The sequence below is a fragment of the Rattus rattus genome, chromosome X (genome assembly GCF_011064425.1).
Source record: "Rattus rattus isolate New Zealand chromosome X, Rrattus_CSIRO_v1, whole genome shotgun sequence".
NCBI lineage: Eukaryota > Metazoa > Chordata > Mammalia > Rodentia > Muridae > Rattus > Rattus rattus.
In genome coordinates, this window is record NC_046172.1 from 27,592,692 (window position 1) to 27,606,415 (window position 13,724).

A 13,724-nucleotide genomic window follows, 5' to 3' on the forward strand; every position below is an offset into this window, starting at 1 on the left:
TTCCAAAACTCTTGAAACTTTCCACCAGTCTCGTTGAGCCAGACATTGGGTCCTCCTCCCTAGAGATATAACCACCAAATCCTTGGGGTTTTTTAAGAGATGGTGTTATTCTTTCTTTATGACCAAGTAAGGTTCTTTATTATGTAGCAGAGCCTCTAGCACATTATCAGGGAGGAAGGGTGCTTCAGAATAGTTGGGACATCAAATATTACTTTATAAATCATTCTAAGCTGGAGGCCCGAAGCCTCAGCATTATTGATATTTGAGGCTATATCATTCACTGCTATGAGAAGCATTTATTCACACTGTAGCCTGTTCCCCAGTGTCTCAGGGCTCCAAGCACTGGGCGCCAGGAATATACTGCTTGTCCCTATAGTACCTGGGTCAGGCAGCTGCAAATATCCCCAGGGAAAAAGGAACAACATCATTCCTATTAAGAACCAGTGTTTTAGTTGTGCAAAGTGGCTCACAACACTCAAGCTACAAAGTGAGATTGTGTCTCAAAACAGAACAAAACAAAGGACCCCCAACTCTACAACAATCCCACAGTGTTGTGAATTTTGTGTGTGTTTCTGGAAAAAGTACAGATAATGAAGAGGGGGAAAGTTTAAGAAGTTCCATGTTATGAAATTACAAATTATGTGAAGAAAAAAAGGAATTGGATCTAGAAATTAGAGTTTAATGGTGCGTCTACATCTAATGAAGCAGGGTTACCAGAAAGAGAAAATTACATTATTGGCCCTCCATTCCAGTGTCTGACAGGTAGGACTCCAGAGAACATCTGTGATTTTTCCCTTCAAGCTTTGTGTTTGGGACTGGAGACTCTTCAAATAAAAACTGTACATCAAAAGAAGCTACATGTATTCTACATATTTCTCTTGTCATAAAACTGTCACTGTGGAGAAATTATTGCATAGCAGAAGGAGGAGAGGAAGAAGAAGGAAATTTAAATACCTCCTAATCCTATTCACCAGTTAGTTGCCACATTTGATAATTTGGTGAATTTGATTTTTAATTATTTTCTGTGTTCATATGTAACAGTTTGTGTAGCTAGACATGATTACCTTACACCCACATACAACAGATAAATTACTTCGTACATGTTTTGAAGCTTAAATGTGTTCCATTTAATCTGCCATGAAAATCTTTTTCTCCTTAAGTATCTACCATCATAGTAACTTTTAGGTCTATTGCAGTTTTGTGTGTGTGTGTGTGTGTGTGTGTGTGTGTGTGTGTGTGTGTGTGTGTGTGTGTGTAAAACACAAGACAGACAGCATATGTGTGCTTTCTTTCCTTTTGTTTGTTTGGTAGTTACTCTGGTTTTTGAGACAGGGTTTCTCTGTGAGCCCTTTTGTTTGGTAGTTAGTCTGGTTTTTGAGACAGGGTTTCTCTGTGTAGCGCTGTCTGTCCTGGAACACACTGTAGACTAGGCTGTCCTTGAGATTGCAGAGGTCCACATGCCCCTGTTCCTCCTGTGTGCTGGAGTTCTGGAATTAAAGGTGTGTGCCACCATCCCGGGTGTGTGTGTGTGTGTGTGTGTGTATGTGTGTGTGCTTTCAATTGAGAAATCACTTGGAAAAAGAGAGGGTGAAACTAGCCTTAAACAAACAAACAAACAAACAAACAAAAAACTGTCCTTGGATGAGGAAGGTTTTCAGTCACTTCAGCCAAGCTGAACACAGAAGAAAACTGTGGGCAGCAGGGTCAGTTACATGCTGCTGGCAGCAGGGTGAATTATGTCCTCCACCCCCACCCTGGGGAAACTATGACCAGGGAGCACTAGCTGCTGGAGGTGGGGTGTCCTTTATTGCAGAAATAGGGCACCTTCTCCAGACACCTTTCTACCGGGAGTTAAAGGCCAACCACATTGCAAAGGCTATCTTCCAGAGCCAAGAGCTGACCAGTAGGGCAGAGCTGGACTGAGTGGCTGAGCTGAACACGTGATACTGCCAGACTGCCTCCCGGGCCCTCTGTGAGCCTGAGGCTGAAACCGACATTTGCCTCTGGCAGGAAAATGAACTTGTCAGTTTCTGTGTGCTTCAGACTCTCGACCCAAAGGAGCCAGGAATTGCAGTAGCAATTTGCCTTTGTATCCGAGAGCTATAAAGGTAAGTTATTTGTCACTCTGAGAAACAAACCTGAGAGGAGTGACCTAGAAATCCACACCACTGTCAGTTTAAAAAATATGATCTTGAAAATAATAGATTGCTGAGAAAGGTGAGGGCTGTATTTAATCTAAATTAGAGTTTGACCTTTGAGCAGAAATGTGGTTAATCCAGAGGCAATGGTGGCAAAAGGGACAAGGTTAAATATAGAAGGAAATAAAAGCTGTTGATATAAGTGGCTGGTCAATTTAATCCATGCCTGTTTGTAAAACAATCTATTTAATGTGCCTTTCAGGGGAGTGATCAAAAGGAAAGTTATAAATTGTGATTTAAAGTTAAAACAAATGGGATATGAAGGAAAAGAGCTTCTATTATTGCCCTTTTACATTCCCACAACATTCATGTAGTTTGGCAAACAAACATTTTATACAATAGCTGCTTTAATTCCAAATGTGCAAATTCCAATTTATAAACTGTTCACAGATTTTTCAAAAGCTTTTAAGAAAAGACTGTTTTACTGTGAATGAAAAATGTTGACAATGTACATTTTAATATTAAAGTGACTCATTTCTTCAGAACGTCAGAAAAATTAGACAACCTGAAATAATGAGTTGTTTTCAATAAACTCATGCTTGAGAGATGAAATGTCTTACCCCAGGAGTTAAGAAAAATAAACACAGACACATACAGTTATGTTCTGTCAACAGTCTTTTATTTTAAATAATCAAATATTACAGTAAATAGTATTAATGTGTGGTGCCACTGATTTTTTCTTAGCAAATAAAACCAATGTAATGCAGTCACTGAGAGTAACTTAAAGTATTAGTCATCAGTGCAATTGCTAGAATATTCCATCAAGAATTGCCTGCGTGTAATATTTCGCATATTATTTGGAACACCAATTTTCTAGTGCAGTGTCTAGTGCATGCACGATCTATTTCGGGTATCATTTTGATTTTCATAAAATATATTTCTCTATTGCATCTGATAAAGTAGAACACCAGATTGTGTTTCTTCCTACAATAATCTCCTTATTGCTACCTTTTGTCAAATCCTATTACATGCTTGGAGCCTGTAATAATGTTGATTGTCCCTGTGTGCCGTTTCCCATAACTGTCCCAATAAGGCCAAGCAATAGACATGCATCAAGACAAACGCCCTGAAAGGAGGTCAGACTGAGTGTTACCTGCCGCTTCTGGAACATCTAGGGTCTTCCCACCCCACCCTCAGACCTCTGGTCTTGCTCCCAGCCGCAGGACTTCAAAGATATCACGTGGCAGCGTGGAGCCCGCCTCCTGATGACGTCACAGAACTCGCAGCAGACGCGCTGAAGAAAGGATGCTCTAGGATGCTGTCCAGGTGGACGGCCACGCTGCAAGATGCGGCACTGCAGGTAAGGGGTGCACGGTGCCCGGATGCTCTTCCTGGAGCTCCCAGCAGTACAGACGCTGCAGGTGGAACCCGGGTCGGTGGTCTGCTGCCCTGGCAGCATCCCCTAAAACCGAAAGTCGGGCCTTTGGCTGCTACAATGCCTGCTACCCACAGCTGTTTCCTCCTGCTGCTTTTGCTGTTGCAAGCATCAGATGGGGAGTGGCCTGGTGCAGGTCTCTTAGTGAGTTGGGTTTTGGCATGCTCACCTGCAGAAAGTGGGCAAGGGCCAGACAGAAAAATAATAGCAGCCTCTTGCTAGGAAGGGGCAGAAAATTTTGTACTGACTACAACACATATATTCTAAAGCCAGAGACCAAGTGAAGGAGCTGCTTTGAAAAGATAGCCACAAACCATTTTCCTTCTGCCATTGTGCTGGCTGAATAAAGGAATCTTTATTAATTCTTCTCACAGAGGTTGCTTCTCAGCAGTGAGTCTAATTCCATCCAAAGCAAAAACTTGCTAGGGAATGGCAACTTCTGAGCTGCAATCTAAGTCAGTTTTGCATTATTATGCAAGAGTCCAGCACTTAAATGTGCCTCCCCCTCAAATGTGTTTTCAGTAGATTTAAAAATAACAGCATTCAATGAAATACAGTAAAATTTAGTTTTCAAAGATAACAGGCCATGGTAAAATGTGGCAATATATCTAAGAACAAAGTGGTCCTTAATGAGACCTGGGGGTTGGAGATAACCCAGACCTTTAGAATTTCCAGCATTATTCTTAATTGCTTTGCTGCATAATTAGCTCACTGAAGGAAGGGGCTTGATGACTCAGCGGCAGATGGAGGGTCAGGTGACTTCAGTCCCAGCATGACAGCCAGTGTATGCATGTGTGTGTGGGGTGAGGAGGGAGGGAAGTTAATGCCCTCTTTTCAACCAACCCTGTTTATATTCCTTTCTTCTGGTCTGTGGTCAGTACTTGCATGGGTATCCTAGAGAGGAGAATGTAATATTCTCTACTGAAAACCTCATGTCTTTAGGAGCTAGGGCATTAGCACTAGAACTTATATCCTCTGAAGACTTCCATCCCTCAGTAACTTTGGTGAGGCAGTGCTATTCAAATTGATAATTGAAGATGAGGTTTTTTTTGTTCACACTTTGGCTATCCTGATGAGTTGCTGTGTTCTTCGTTCAGTGATTCTTTTATCGTGGATTTCTTCATTTGTTTTAGGTTGGGCTACATGCAGTAAGTTAGGTGTTTTTTTTGTTTTTTGTTTTTTAGCAGAATTGTTGTTCGGTGTTGGGTCATGTGCTTCATATTTGAGAGACCCCTGACTTCCATCTTTAACAGCACAAAACAAAACATCCTCAGGTCCTCACGTTTTCTTCTCCCTAAATCTTGACAGAGCAGAGCAGGTAATGGAGGCAGGTAGAATAGACACTTGGATACACTTTAGGCTTTGCAGCTATATAATCTTGAAGTAGACACTATTATCTTTTCATACCTTTATGTTCTCATTCTGAATGTAATTAGTTTTGAGTTTCTTAATTTTCCGATGACCATGAGGGGCTTCTGATGCATTGTAGGATGTTTATCTTAGTATGTGGCCTCCACATGCAGATGCTACTGTGAAGGTCTTCCTTCTGATTGTGACAATCCAAATGTACCAGGCAAATTGCTACCTGCTTACAGATTCCATTGACCCTGGTTAGGAGTTACTGATTTAAATGATAGCTTTATTCTTTTTTCCCACCCCTGTTACTGGGGTTGGAATCCAGGAATATGTATTGTATGTAAGATAAGCTCTTTACCACTGAGTCATTGTCTCAGCCCATAGATGTTCTTTAAATGTTATTCTAGCTCTAACATTCCAGAATTTGTTTTCTTATGATTTGTTCAACGTGTAGCCCTTGTTCTGAAACCATCATGTTGGGTATACATGAATTACAATGTGAAGGCCTTCTTATCGTGAAGGTTCACATTCACAGTTTCTGGGGTAAGATGAGGAAAGCTTGCATGGTGTTTGTAGTGTAGGGCTGGGCTGACACAAAAGTGAATGTTGGAGACAAAAAATAGGCATTAACCAATCATGGGCTGAAATTTGTAGAGACTTATCTGCCCAGTGAACCTGTGTACATAGTGCATTTCATTCTGGGGCAAAGTATCTAGTGAAAACACCATCCTTCTCTTCTGCAAGGAAAGAATGACAGGTTATATTGAAGGTATCTGAAGGATGACAGAGTGAGACGCTTTGTTCTGAGGCCACATATGGTGAAGCAAGGGGAGAAGTGGCGTGCCCACAGCTACAAGGCGACCAAACATGACTGTGTGTTGAACCATGGAGCTGGCAGGTATCTCAGGACAGCAATGCATGCAGGCTTTATTTAAGTTTTAGAATAGAAATATGTTTCTTGAAGGTCTGACTTTGGCACATATGAGGGTGAACAACTGGCCACATAACTTTTTATCTCAGAATAGATGCAATGTATGTAGGATGCTGACAACTATTACTCGGTGGCCCTACTTCCTCATGTTTAAAAAGGGTCAGCTTGATGGAAGAAGAAATGTAAAATAGGAACATTCCAAGAGACATGGAACTGTGAGTTCCAGTGCTGTTGCAGGGTGAGAAACATCTTTACTGAAGGTTAGAAGAATCTGAAACTATTTCCTTGTCTCCTGGGCCTGGAGTTTGGGGATGTACCTTCTTCCTTTCTTTTGTCATCAGCTACCTCATGCCTATCTGTCTCTCCTCTCCTGGTCTCATCCTCAAGAAATAGTTTGCCTTTAGTGAAAGAGGCAGCTGCTGAAATCTAGGATGAGAGCAGCTGGCTGTATCTACTCTCCAGGCCACTTTTCTGCTCAGGTGTCTTTCCCCTGAGTCCAGGTAGCTCCTCTTGGATCCAGAGTAGGCTCTCTCAACTCTTGTTGCCTCAGAAGGCTTGTCCCTCACCCTGAGCTATCTGGCCTTGCCCCTTCATAATTCAGAATCATAAAAGTAAATTAGAATGAGTGCATGAGGGTGTTCTTTAGCAAATGATACCTAAGAAAACAAAGACCCTAATAAAATTTGTGGCCCTTGATTGGATTCCAGTCTGAACAAACATGCAGTAGACATTTGGGGGATGCTTGAAGAGTTATGTGCATGACTATCAGATGGTGATTTGGTAAAATTAATTTGAGACTTTTGCTCTTACTGGGCACAATCTTGCATAATCCCCTCCCTTGGCAGTTGGGCCACGCCCTGTGACTCACTTAGCTGGGACAACCTCATGACACTTCTGAAATTAGGATATAAAGAACTGGGGCTTTTGTCTTGGGTATGTGTTCTCTCTCTTGAGTCACTACAACACACATGGAAGATGCTGTGTCATGAGCCCTACTTTGGGAACCAGAACCAGCTGTGGCATGGGTGCGCTTGACAGCAAATTTCTCAGGACCAGCTGTGTCTTGAGATGGTGGAAATCTTATGAGAGACCTGGGGTCTAGACACTTGGCTCAGGTGCACCCAGATTCAAGTGCCAAATACTGTAATAGTTTTACATTGTTAACATGACACAATCAGTATCACCTGGAAAGAGAGTCTTAGTGAAGAATTGTCAGATCGGGCCGATCAGGAGGCATGTGTGGAGATGTTCTTGATTGCATCAATTGATTGTGAAGATCTACCCACTGTGGGCAGCATCATTCTCAGGAGTTGTTTTCTAAATTGTATAAAAGTAGAAAAAAATGAGCTGAGCAATAAAGATTCATGCATATATTTTCTCCCTGCCCTTGACTGTGGATAGAACTAGTTACTTCAGTTTCCTGCTTCTTTGACTTCTTTGTCATGATAGACTGTAATCTGGACTTGTAAGGCAGATTAAACCCCTTGTCCCTTAAAGTCCCATTTGTTAAGGTGTTGTATCACTTCGTCAGGAAAGGAAACTAGGACATACAGTGAGATAAGACAAGGTTATTTCCTGTTGCTGTGTTTTGGGTAATTTGTTATACAGCAACAGATAGCCCATACATATGTTTATGGATGAGGTCTATATTTTGGAGATGCTTACTAAAGTACTTAGAGGTAAAATGCCAGGATAAAACAATTTAATCTTTTTGGTTTTGGTTTTTAGTGCTTTTTTTGAGATCTGTTTAATGTGTGTTTAAGTAGAAGACAAAAGAATTATTGTCCTAACTGCATTACTTTCAGCATCTTGTAGCTCTGCCCTTCTCTGTTCAACCAGTGGGTGTGCCGGACATCAGTAACTCCATATCTAAGAGATCCAGTGCCCCTCTTTGGCCTCTGTGAGCACCTGCACTCTTGTTCAGGTACCCCCACATGGACACATACCCATACGTACTGTTTTTTAAAAAGAAAATAAATCACTACAAACAATAAAATTAAAAATAATAATTTCAAACATGAGAGAGGGGGGGAGAGAGAGAGAGGGGGAGAGAGAGAGAGAGAGAGAGAGAGAGAGAGAGAGAGAGAGAGAGAGAGAGAGAGGAGAGAGAGAGATTGAGATTTTAGAAGGAATGTCTGGGAAGCATACATGGCTGAGGTTGAAGGCAGTGAGAGGAATGAATGAAATGATGAGATTATATTTTAACTAAAATATTAGTTAAAATTTCTGACCCAGAAAAGAACTAAATGCATTAATGTCCTGAGAAAAAGTCATCAATATGAGTACTGCAAAAGCATTTCCCTGTGACATGAACCTCAATATTCATTTATTCCTCTACTCAACACCTTAACAACATCGTAGTTTTGTTTTGTTTTTTTTTTCCGGAGCTGGGGACCGAACCCAGGGCCTTGCGCTTGCTAGGCAAGCGCTCTACCACTGAACTAAATCCCCAACCCCCGTAGTTTATTTTTAGTTGTGTGTGTGTGTGTGTGTGTGTGTGTGTTGCATGCATGCATGCACAAGAATATATTAACGCGTGTGGGTGTGGGTGTATGTATAAAGGTCAGAGGACAAGTTTTACCATCCTGTTTGAGACAGGGTCTTTTTGTTTTTCTACTGCACACACTAGGCTAGCTGGTCCTCAAGCTGTTGATCCTTTTGCTTCCATCTCAAATCTTCTTATAGGAGTGCTGGAATTATAGGTACTTGCATTCCAGATGTTCATGCTGCTTTTATGTGTCTTTAGCAATTCCAACCCAGGTCCTCATATTTACACAGCAAGTGCTTTTAATCACCAAGCCATCCCTCTTCAATAGCATTTTAATTCAGCAACTATTCCTTGCATTTCTTCTGTGTGTCTAGGCCAGAGTTTCTCAACTTGATACTATAATGGTGTGTTGATTTTAGGTTGTGGTTGTTTTGTTTTTGTTGTTTTAGAGACAGGATCTCAGATGTGTAGCCCAGGATGGTCTCAAATTTACAGTGTTCCTACCTCTGTCTTACAAATATTGTTATTACAGTCATGCACCATCACACCTTGTTGGGGCGGCAAGCTTCCTTCTGGTCGGGGTAGTATAGAATTTAACAGTTCCCCTCACATAAATTTACATAGCAACCACTCTTGATATGACATTTGAAAATGTTCCAGTCATAACCAGGTGTCCCCTGGGTGGCAACATGGTAGACAACTTTAGGATGGTGAGGGGGCTGTGATGCATTTATCTCTGCAGCTAGCCCACCAAACAACAGGCTGGTGACAGTGACAAGAGCTCCCCATTAGCTACTTAGTGAGGTGATGAGAGCCATAGGATCAAAGAGGAGACAGTCTCAAATGGAGGCTGAGAACAAAGGAATATACAGATGCATAGGAGAATTAAACTGAGACTGTTTCAAAATGTTAGTACATTGCAAACCTGTAATACACAAAGGTCTGGGATGATCACTTCCTATTACCTCCTTTCCCTTCTTCCCCACCCGCCAGGACTCTCTGTACCCTGTTACCCCTTGTCTGCCTGACATAGGACTGAGCAGGCTGGTGTGTGGCATGGCAGGCTTCCTGCAGCCTGAGGCCCACACAGCTATTTGTCCCATTTTGAAACTTAGCCTGTGTGTTGGAAAGGAGACCAGGCCAACCTCATATGGCCTCTGGTGACACAATCAACTCAGTGTTCTCCACCCTCACCCAAGGGGGGATGGGGCTATGAGGTCCCTGTGTTGCTGTTGCCAAGAGTCAGGAGTTTAGAATTTCCCCACAGACACCTTCCAAGAACAGCAAAAAGAAGGGGCTCAAAATAATAACAATAACAATAATAATGACCATAAGCACTTCATACACATTAAACTCACAGGGTTCTCCAGCATTCTGAGTCAAGAACTGTTACCCTAAGCCTTTGTTCAGATAAATTAACTGAGGCAGACAAGAACATAGCTCTCATATACCAAAAGAAATGGGTTTCATAGATCCCGGGCCCCAAGGTCTTTTGCCACTCCTAACAGGTCACAATCATTTTCGGACCTGGATGCTTCCTGGTTATATTGAGTGGGCATTGGGAGCCATGTTTCTCCTAAATTGAGTGGAAGCAGTTTACCATAGGTTATCCTTTCATCTTGCAAGTGGGCAAAGGCAGACACATCCACCCAAAACCTGGCTATGCTCTATTCATCGCTTGGGGTGCTGTAATGTAGGATTATATACTGTTCGGATAACAGCAACTTCTCTCATACTTTGAGATCAAGTTGTGGGTGGGGTTGTTTCCTTCTGATGGCTGTGAGAAAAGAGTCTTTTATAGGTCTGTCCATAGCTTGTCCTCCTATGTTGTGTGTGTTTCTGCACCCAAATTGTGTCTTATATGGACACTGATCTTATGTGATTAGGAGTCCATCCTCATGTCTTTATTTCAACTTAATTACTTTTATAAAGACCTTGTCCTCAAATATAGTCCACTCTAAAATACTGATGGCTGTGACTTTGACACACGAATTTTTATGTGGATACAATTCAACCATAACAGTGCCAAACAGTATTGCAGGGAAGTTGCACTTTGTGTCCTGGAAGTCTCTAGCCTCCCTGTCCTGGCATTCTCCACATTGGCCTTCTGCTGACTGACCACTATTTTTTCTGGCAAGTTTTTCTCCACAATCTATTTTCTGCTTCCTTGTAATATTCTCACTCATAGATTAATAAAAGTTAGATAGTAATGACTACTGACTTTGTCAAGGCTTCAGGCAAGGAGTCATCAAACACAGCTTTGATGTATTCCTCCTGTGTCCTCAAATCGGCCACAGCAAAGAGAGCAAGGATGATGTGGCTGAGATGGTAGCTGAAGTTACAGTCCTTCTGCATGTTTTGGGGAAGCAGGGTTGGTGAAAGGTATGACTAAGCTATGAGGAAAAATAGCTCATTGTGGTGGGCTCTTCTGTATCGTGACCACAAAGTCTTTTTAGACCGACAAGTAAGAACCTCCCAGGCTTCCTCTGTAGGAGGAATAGTAAGTCTAACATTTAACCAAATCAACCCAGGAACTAAGACCTGAGAAGTAAGTAAACACAACCTGGCCATAGAATCCCAGGAAAACTTCTAGGCCAGCATAACTATAGGTCTCAGTGGCCACCCTGAGATATATGTGCAGGTTTCCTAACTATGGCTAGGTCATAGCCTTTTCATGTCAATCAAACCCCAGTTTAACCCTAGGAAGGGAGTGCTTACCCCACAGGGTTCTCTCTGCAACCCTTTCTCTTGTCATTGTATGAACCTTGGCCCCAAGACTTCTTTAAATCCATCTTCTGTAGCTTCAAGTCATGTTAAACTCATCTTTCTCTAAGGAAAGCCCTGATCTCAACTGAAGCCCAGCCAATAACTGGGTAAGGTTTTCTAAAGAATTGTTATTTATTTCTGACTGTTTAAGTCAGCAGCATAACCAAAGAAACAGCTATTTTCCTCCTTTCTCTATCTCTGTGGATTCCCACACCTCTAATAACCTTATCTCTAGTTCCACCAGATGTCAAATCATTGATTAAGTAATGCAGTTTTGTCCATAGGGTACATTTGACAGTAATTTTTTAAAAACCTAATATTAAAATATTTTAATTAGCTTATTAATTTATTGATTTTCAGATAGAGTCTCATGTATCTCAGACTGGTGTCATACTCACTTTGCTGAGAATGACCTTGAACTTATGATCTTTCTGCCTCTACCTCCCACATGATGGCATGAAAGGAATGGACCTTGTGGGGATCAAACCCTGAACCTCCTCTTGCACACTAAGCAAATACTCTCTGGATTGAGCTACACCCCCAGGGCCTGTCAGCAATTTATATATATTTCCATGTGCATGTGTGTGTATGCCTATGCATGTATGGCATGCATTATGAGAGGACATTTGGTTGAGAATTGGTTTTTCCCTTCTACCATTTGGCTCCTGAGGATCAAAATCCAAGTTATCAGGCTTGGTGGTAAATGTTTTATCCATTGATCCATCTCACTACTTTTTTTTTTTTTTTTTTTTTTTGTAGCTGGGGTCCGAACCCAGGGCCTTGCGGTTGCTTGGCAAGCGCTCTACCACTGAGCTAAATCCCCAACCCCATCTCACTACTTTTAAAAGTAAGATGGCATAAGCTCAAATGAATTTGAAATGGTGGGATGTTACACAAGGCAGTGAGATGAGGAGAGAAGTGTCCATTACTGGAGAAGTCACCTTCTAAGATGGATCCTCCCATCTTAGATAGAGGTTCCTCTGTTGCTTAACTTTAAAGTCTTTGTGTACTCACTTAGCTGCCCCAGTGACTGTTTATTGTCTGTGTAATTTTTTTCTCCCTAATCGATCTTCAGAAACCCTGGTTTAGGGCTGGAGAGATAGCTCGGTAGTTAAGAGTACTGGCTGCTCTTCCAGAGGGGTCTGGGTTAGAATTCCAGCAACCACATGACAGCTCATAATTGCTTATAACTCCAGTCTCAAGCATCTGACAGCTTCTGGTCTCCACAGGCATGCACGTATGTTGTAAACAGTCAGGCTGGACACTCATACGCATAAAATAAAAGTAAATAAGTAAAAAATAAAGACTCTGATTTTCACTAATGTTGACAATTTGATATGACACGTCTGGGTTGTTCTTTTTGTTTTGAGATTAGTTGAGGTTCTTGTTTCATTCAGAACAAGATTTTGGAAGTTGAATGCTCTAGTTAGTGTATCAAAATGTACTTCAGATAAACTTCCTGAAATACTGTACATAATAATTGCACAGTGCAGTGGGTAGAACCTAGGGTCTCAAACATCCTGAGCTACTCTCTAGCCCCTTGAATAAATTTTAAAACCAGATTCCCCGTTGAATTCTAACATTCTTCCACCATTTGCATGAGAACTTCAGGGATTTGCCTCATGATTGGTTTAAGGAGTTGCCAGATTGTGGGTGCTATTTAAATTATCCGTTTGGGGCATGGAGCAAGGGAATAGAGGAATATCTACACCAGTTCTGAGAGTCATTGCTCACACTGGCTCCCAACCATGCATTTCAGGCATGTCACATGTACAGAACTATTGTATCTGGCATCCAAAACAGTGATGTCAGATATAGAGATGCTACTTGAAATCAGCTGGAGCTATTACAAGGTTTTGAGTGGTATGAGTGGGATACATCAGACGAACAACTGAGTCACATGTTCGCATGTATGTGGTCACATAGCTGTTATTACAGCCATTATAATCACTGGTCAAGGTGCAGACTTGTTTATACTTTCTTTGGAATGCTGCAGGAATGCCTGGTGAAGGTTGAGGGTGGAGTAATTGGGGAAAGTGTCATGTACCTAGCTCTGTATCTATCGTGTGTGTGTGTGTGTGTGTGTGTGTGTGTGTGTGTGTGTGTGTGTGTGTGTGTTAGAGACAAAGAGACAAAGAAAAACACAGAAGACACAGACAGGGGGCACAGACAGAGACAGAGAGAGGGAGGAGAGGGAGAGAAAGAGAAATGCAGTGTGGACAGAAAATAATTTCCTGGTCCCTTTGTTATGTTTCTCTTTTTCTCTTTTCTTTTTCCCTTTTATTTGAGACTGAGTCTCACACATCCTAGACTAAGCTAAAACCTGGTGGAGAGAGGACGATAACCTTGAAATCTTGACTTTACTCTGTCACCCTGTTCTGGTTAATTTCTTTGTCAACTTGACACAAGCCAGAGTCGTGTGGGAAGAGGGAATTTTAATTGAGGAATTGCTTCCAATGGATTGGGCTGTAGGCAAGTCTATGGGGTCATTTTCTTGATTAGTGATTGATGTGGGAGGGCACAGCCCACATTAGGCAGTACCGTCTTTGAGCAGCTTCTTTGGGTGTTATAAGAAAGCAGGCTGAGCAAATCATGGGAAACAAACTGGTA

The 13,724-nt window shown here is 41.8% G+C and overlaps 1 protein-coding gene across 2 annotated transcripts in view; it reads left to right on the forward strand.

The window, feature by feature from the left end:
• Positions 1-1,948: 1,948 nt before the first annotated feature.
• Clcn4 (chloride voltage-gated channel 4) overlaps positions 1,949-13,724 on the forward strand; it is a 66,211-nt gene continuing 54,435 nt past the window's right edge. Inside the window, exons 1-2 of one of the 2 annotated variants that reach the window (XM_032890514.1) lie at positions 1,949-2,108; positions 3,356-3,498. In XM_032890514.1, coding sequence (XP_032746405.1) covers positions 3,485-3,498 — 14 coding nt within the window. In that variant the 5' untranslated portion in view covers positions 1,949-2,108; positions 3,356-3,484. The remainder of the gene's footprint in view (positions 2,109-3,355; positions 3,499-13,724) is intronic. The other variant, XM_032890515.1, reaches the window with a different exon arrangement.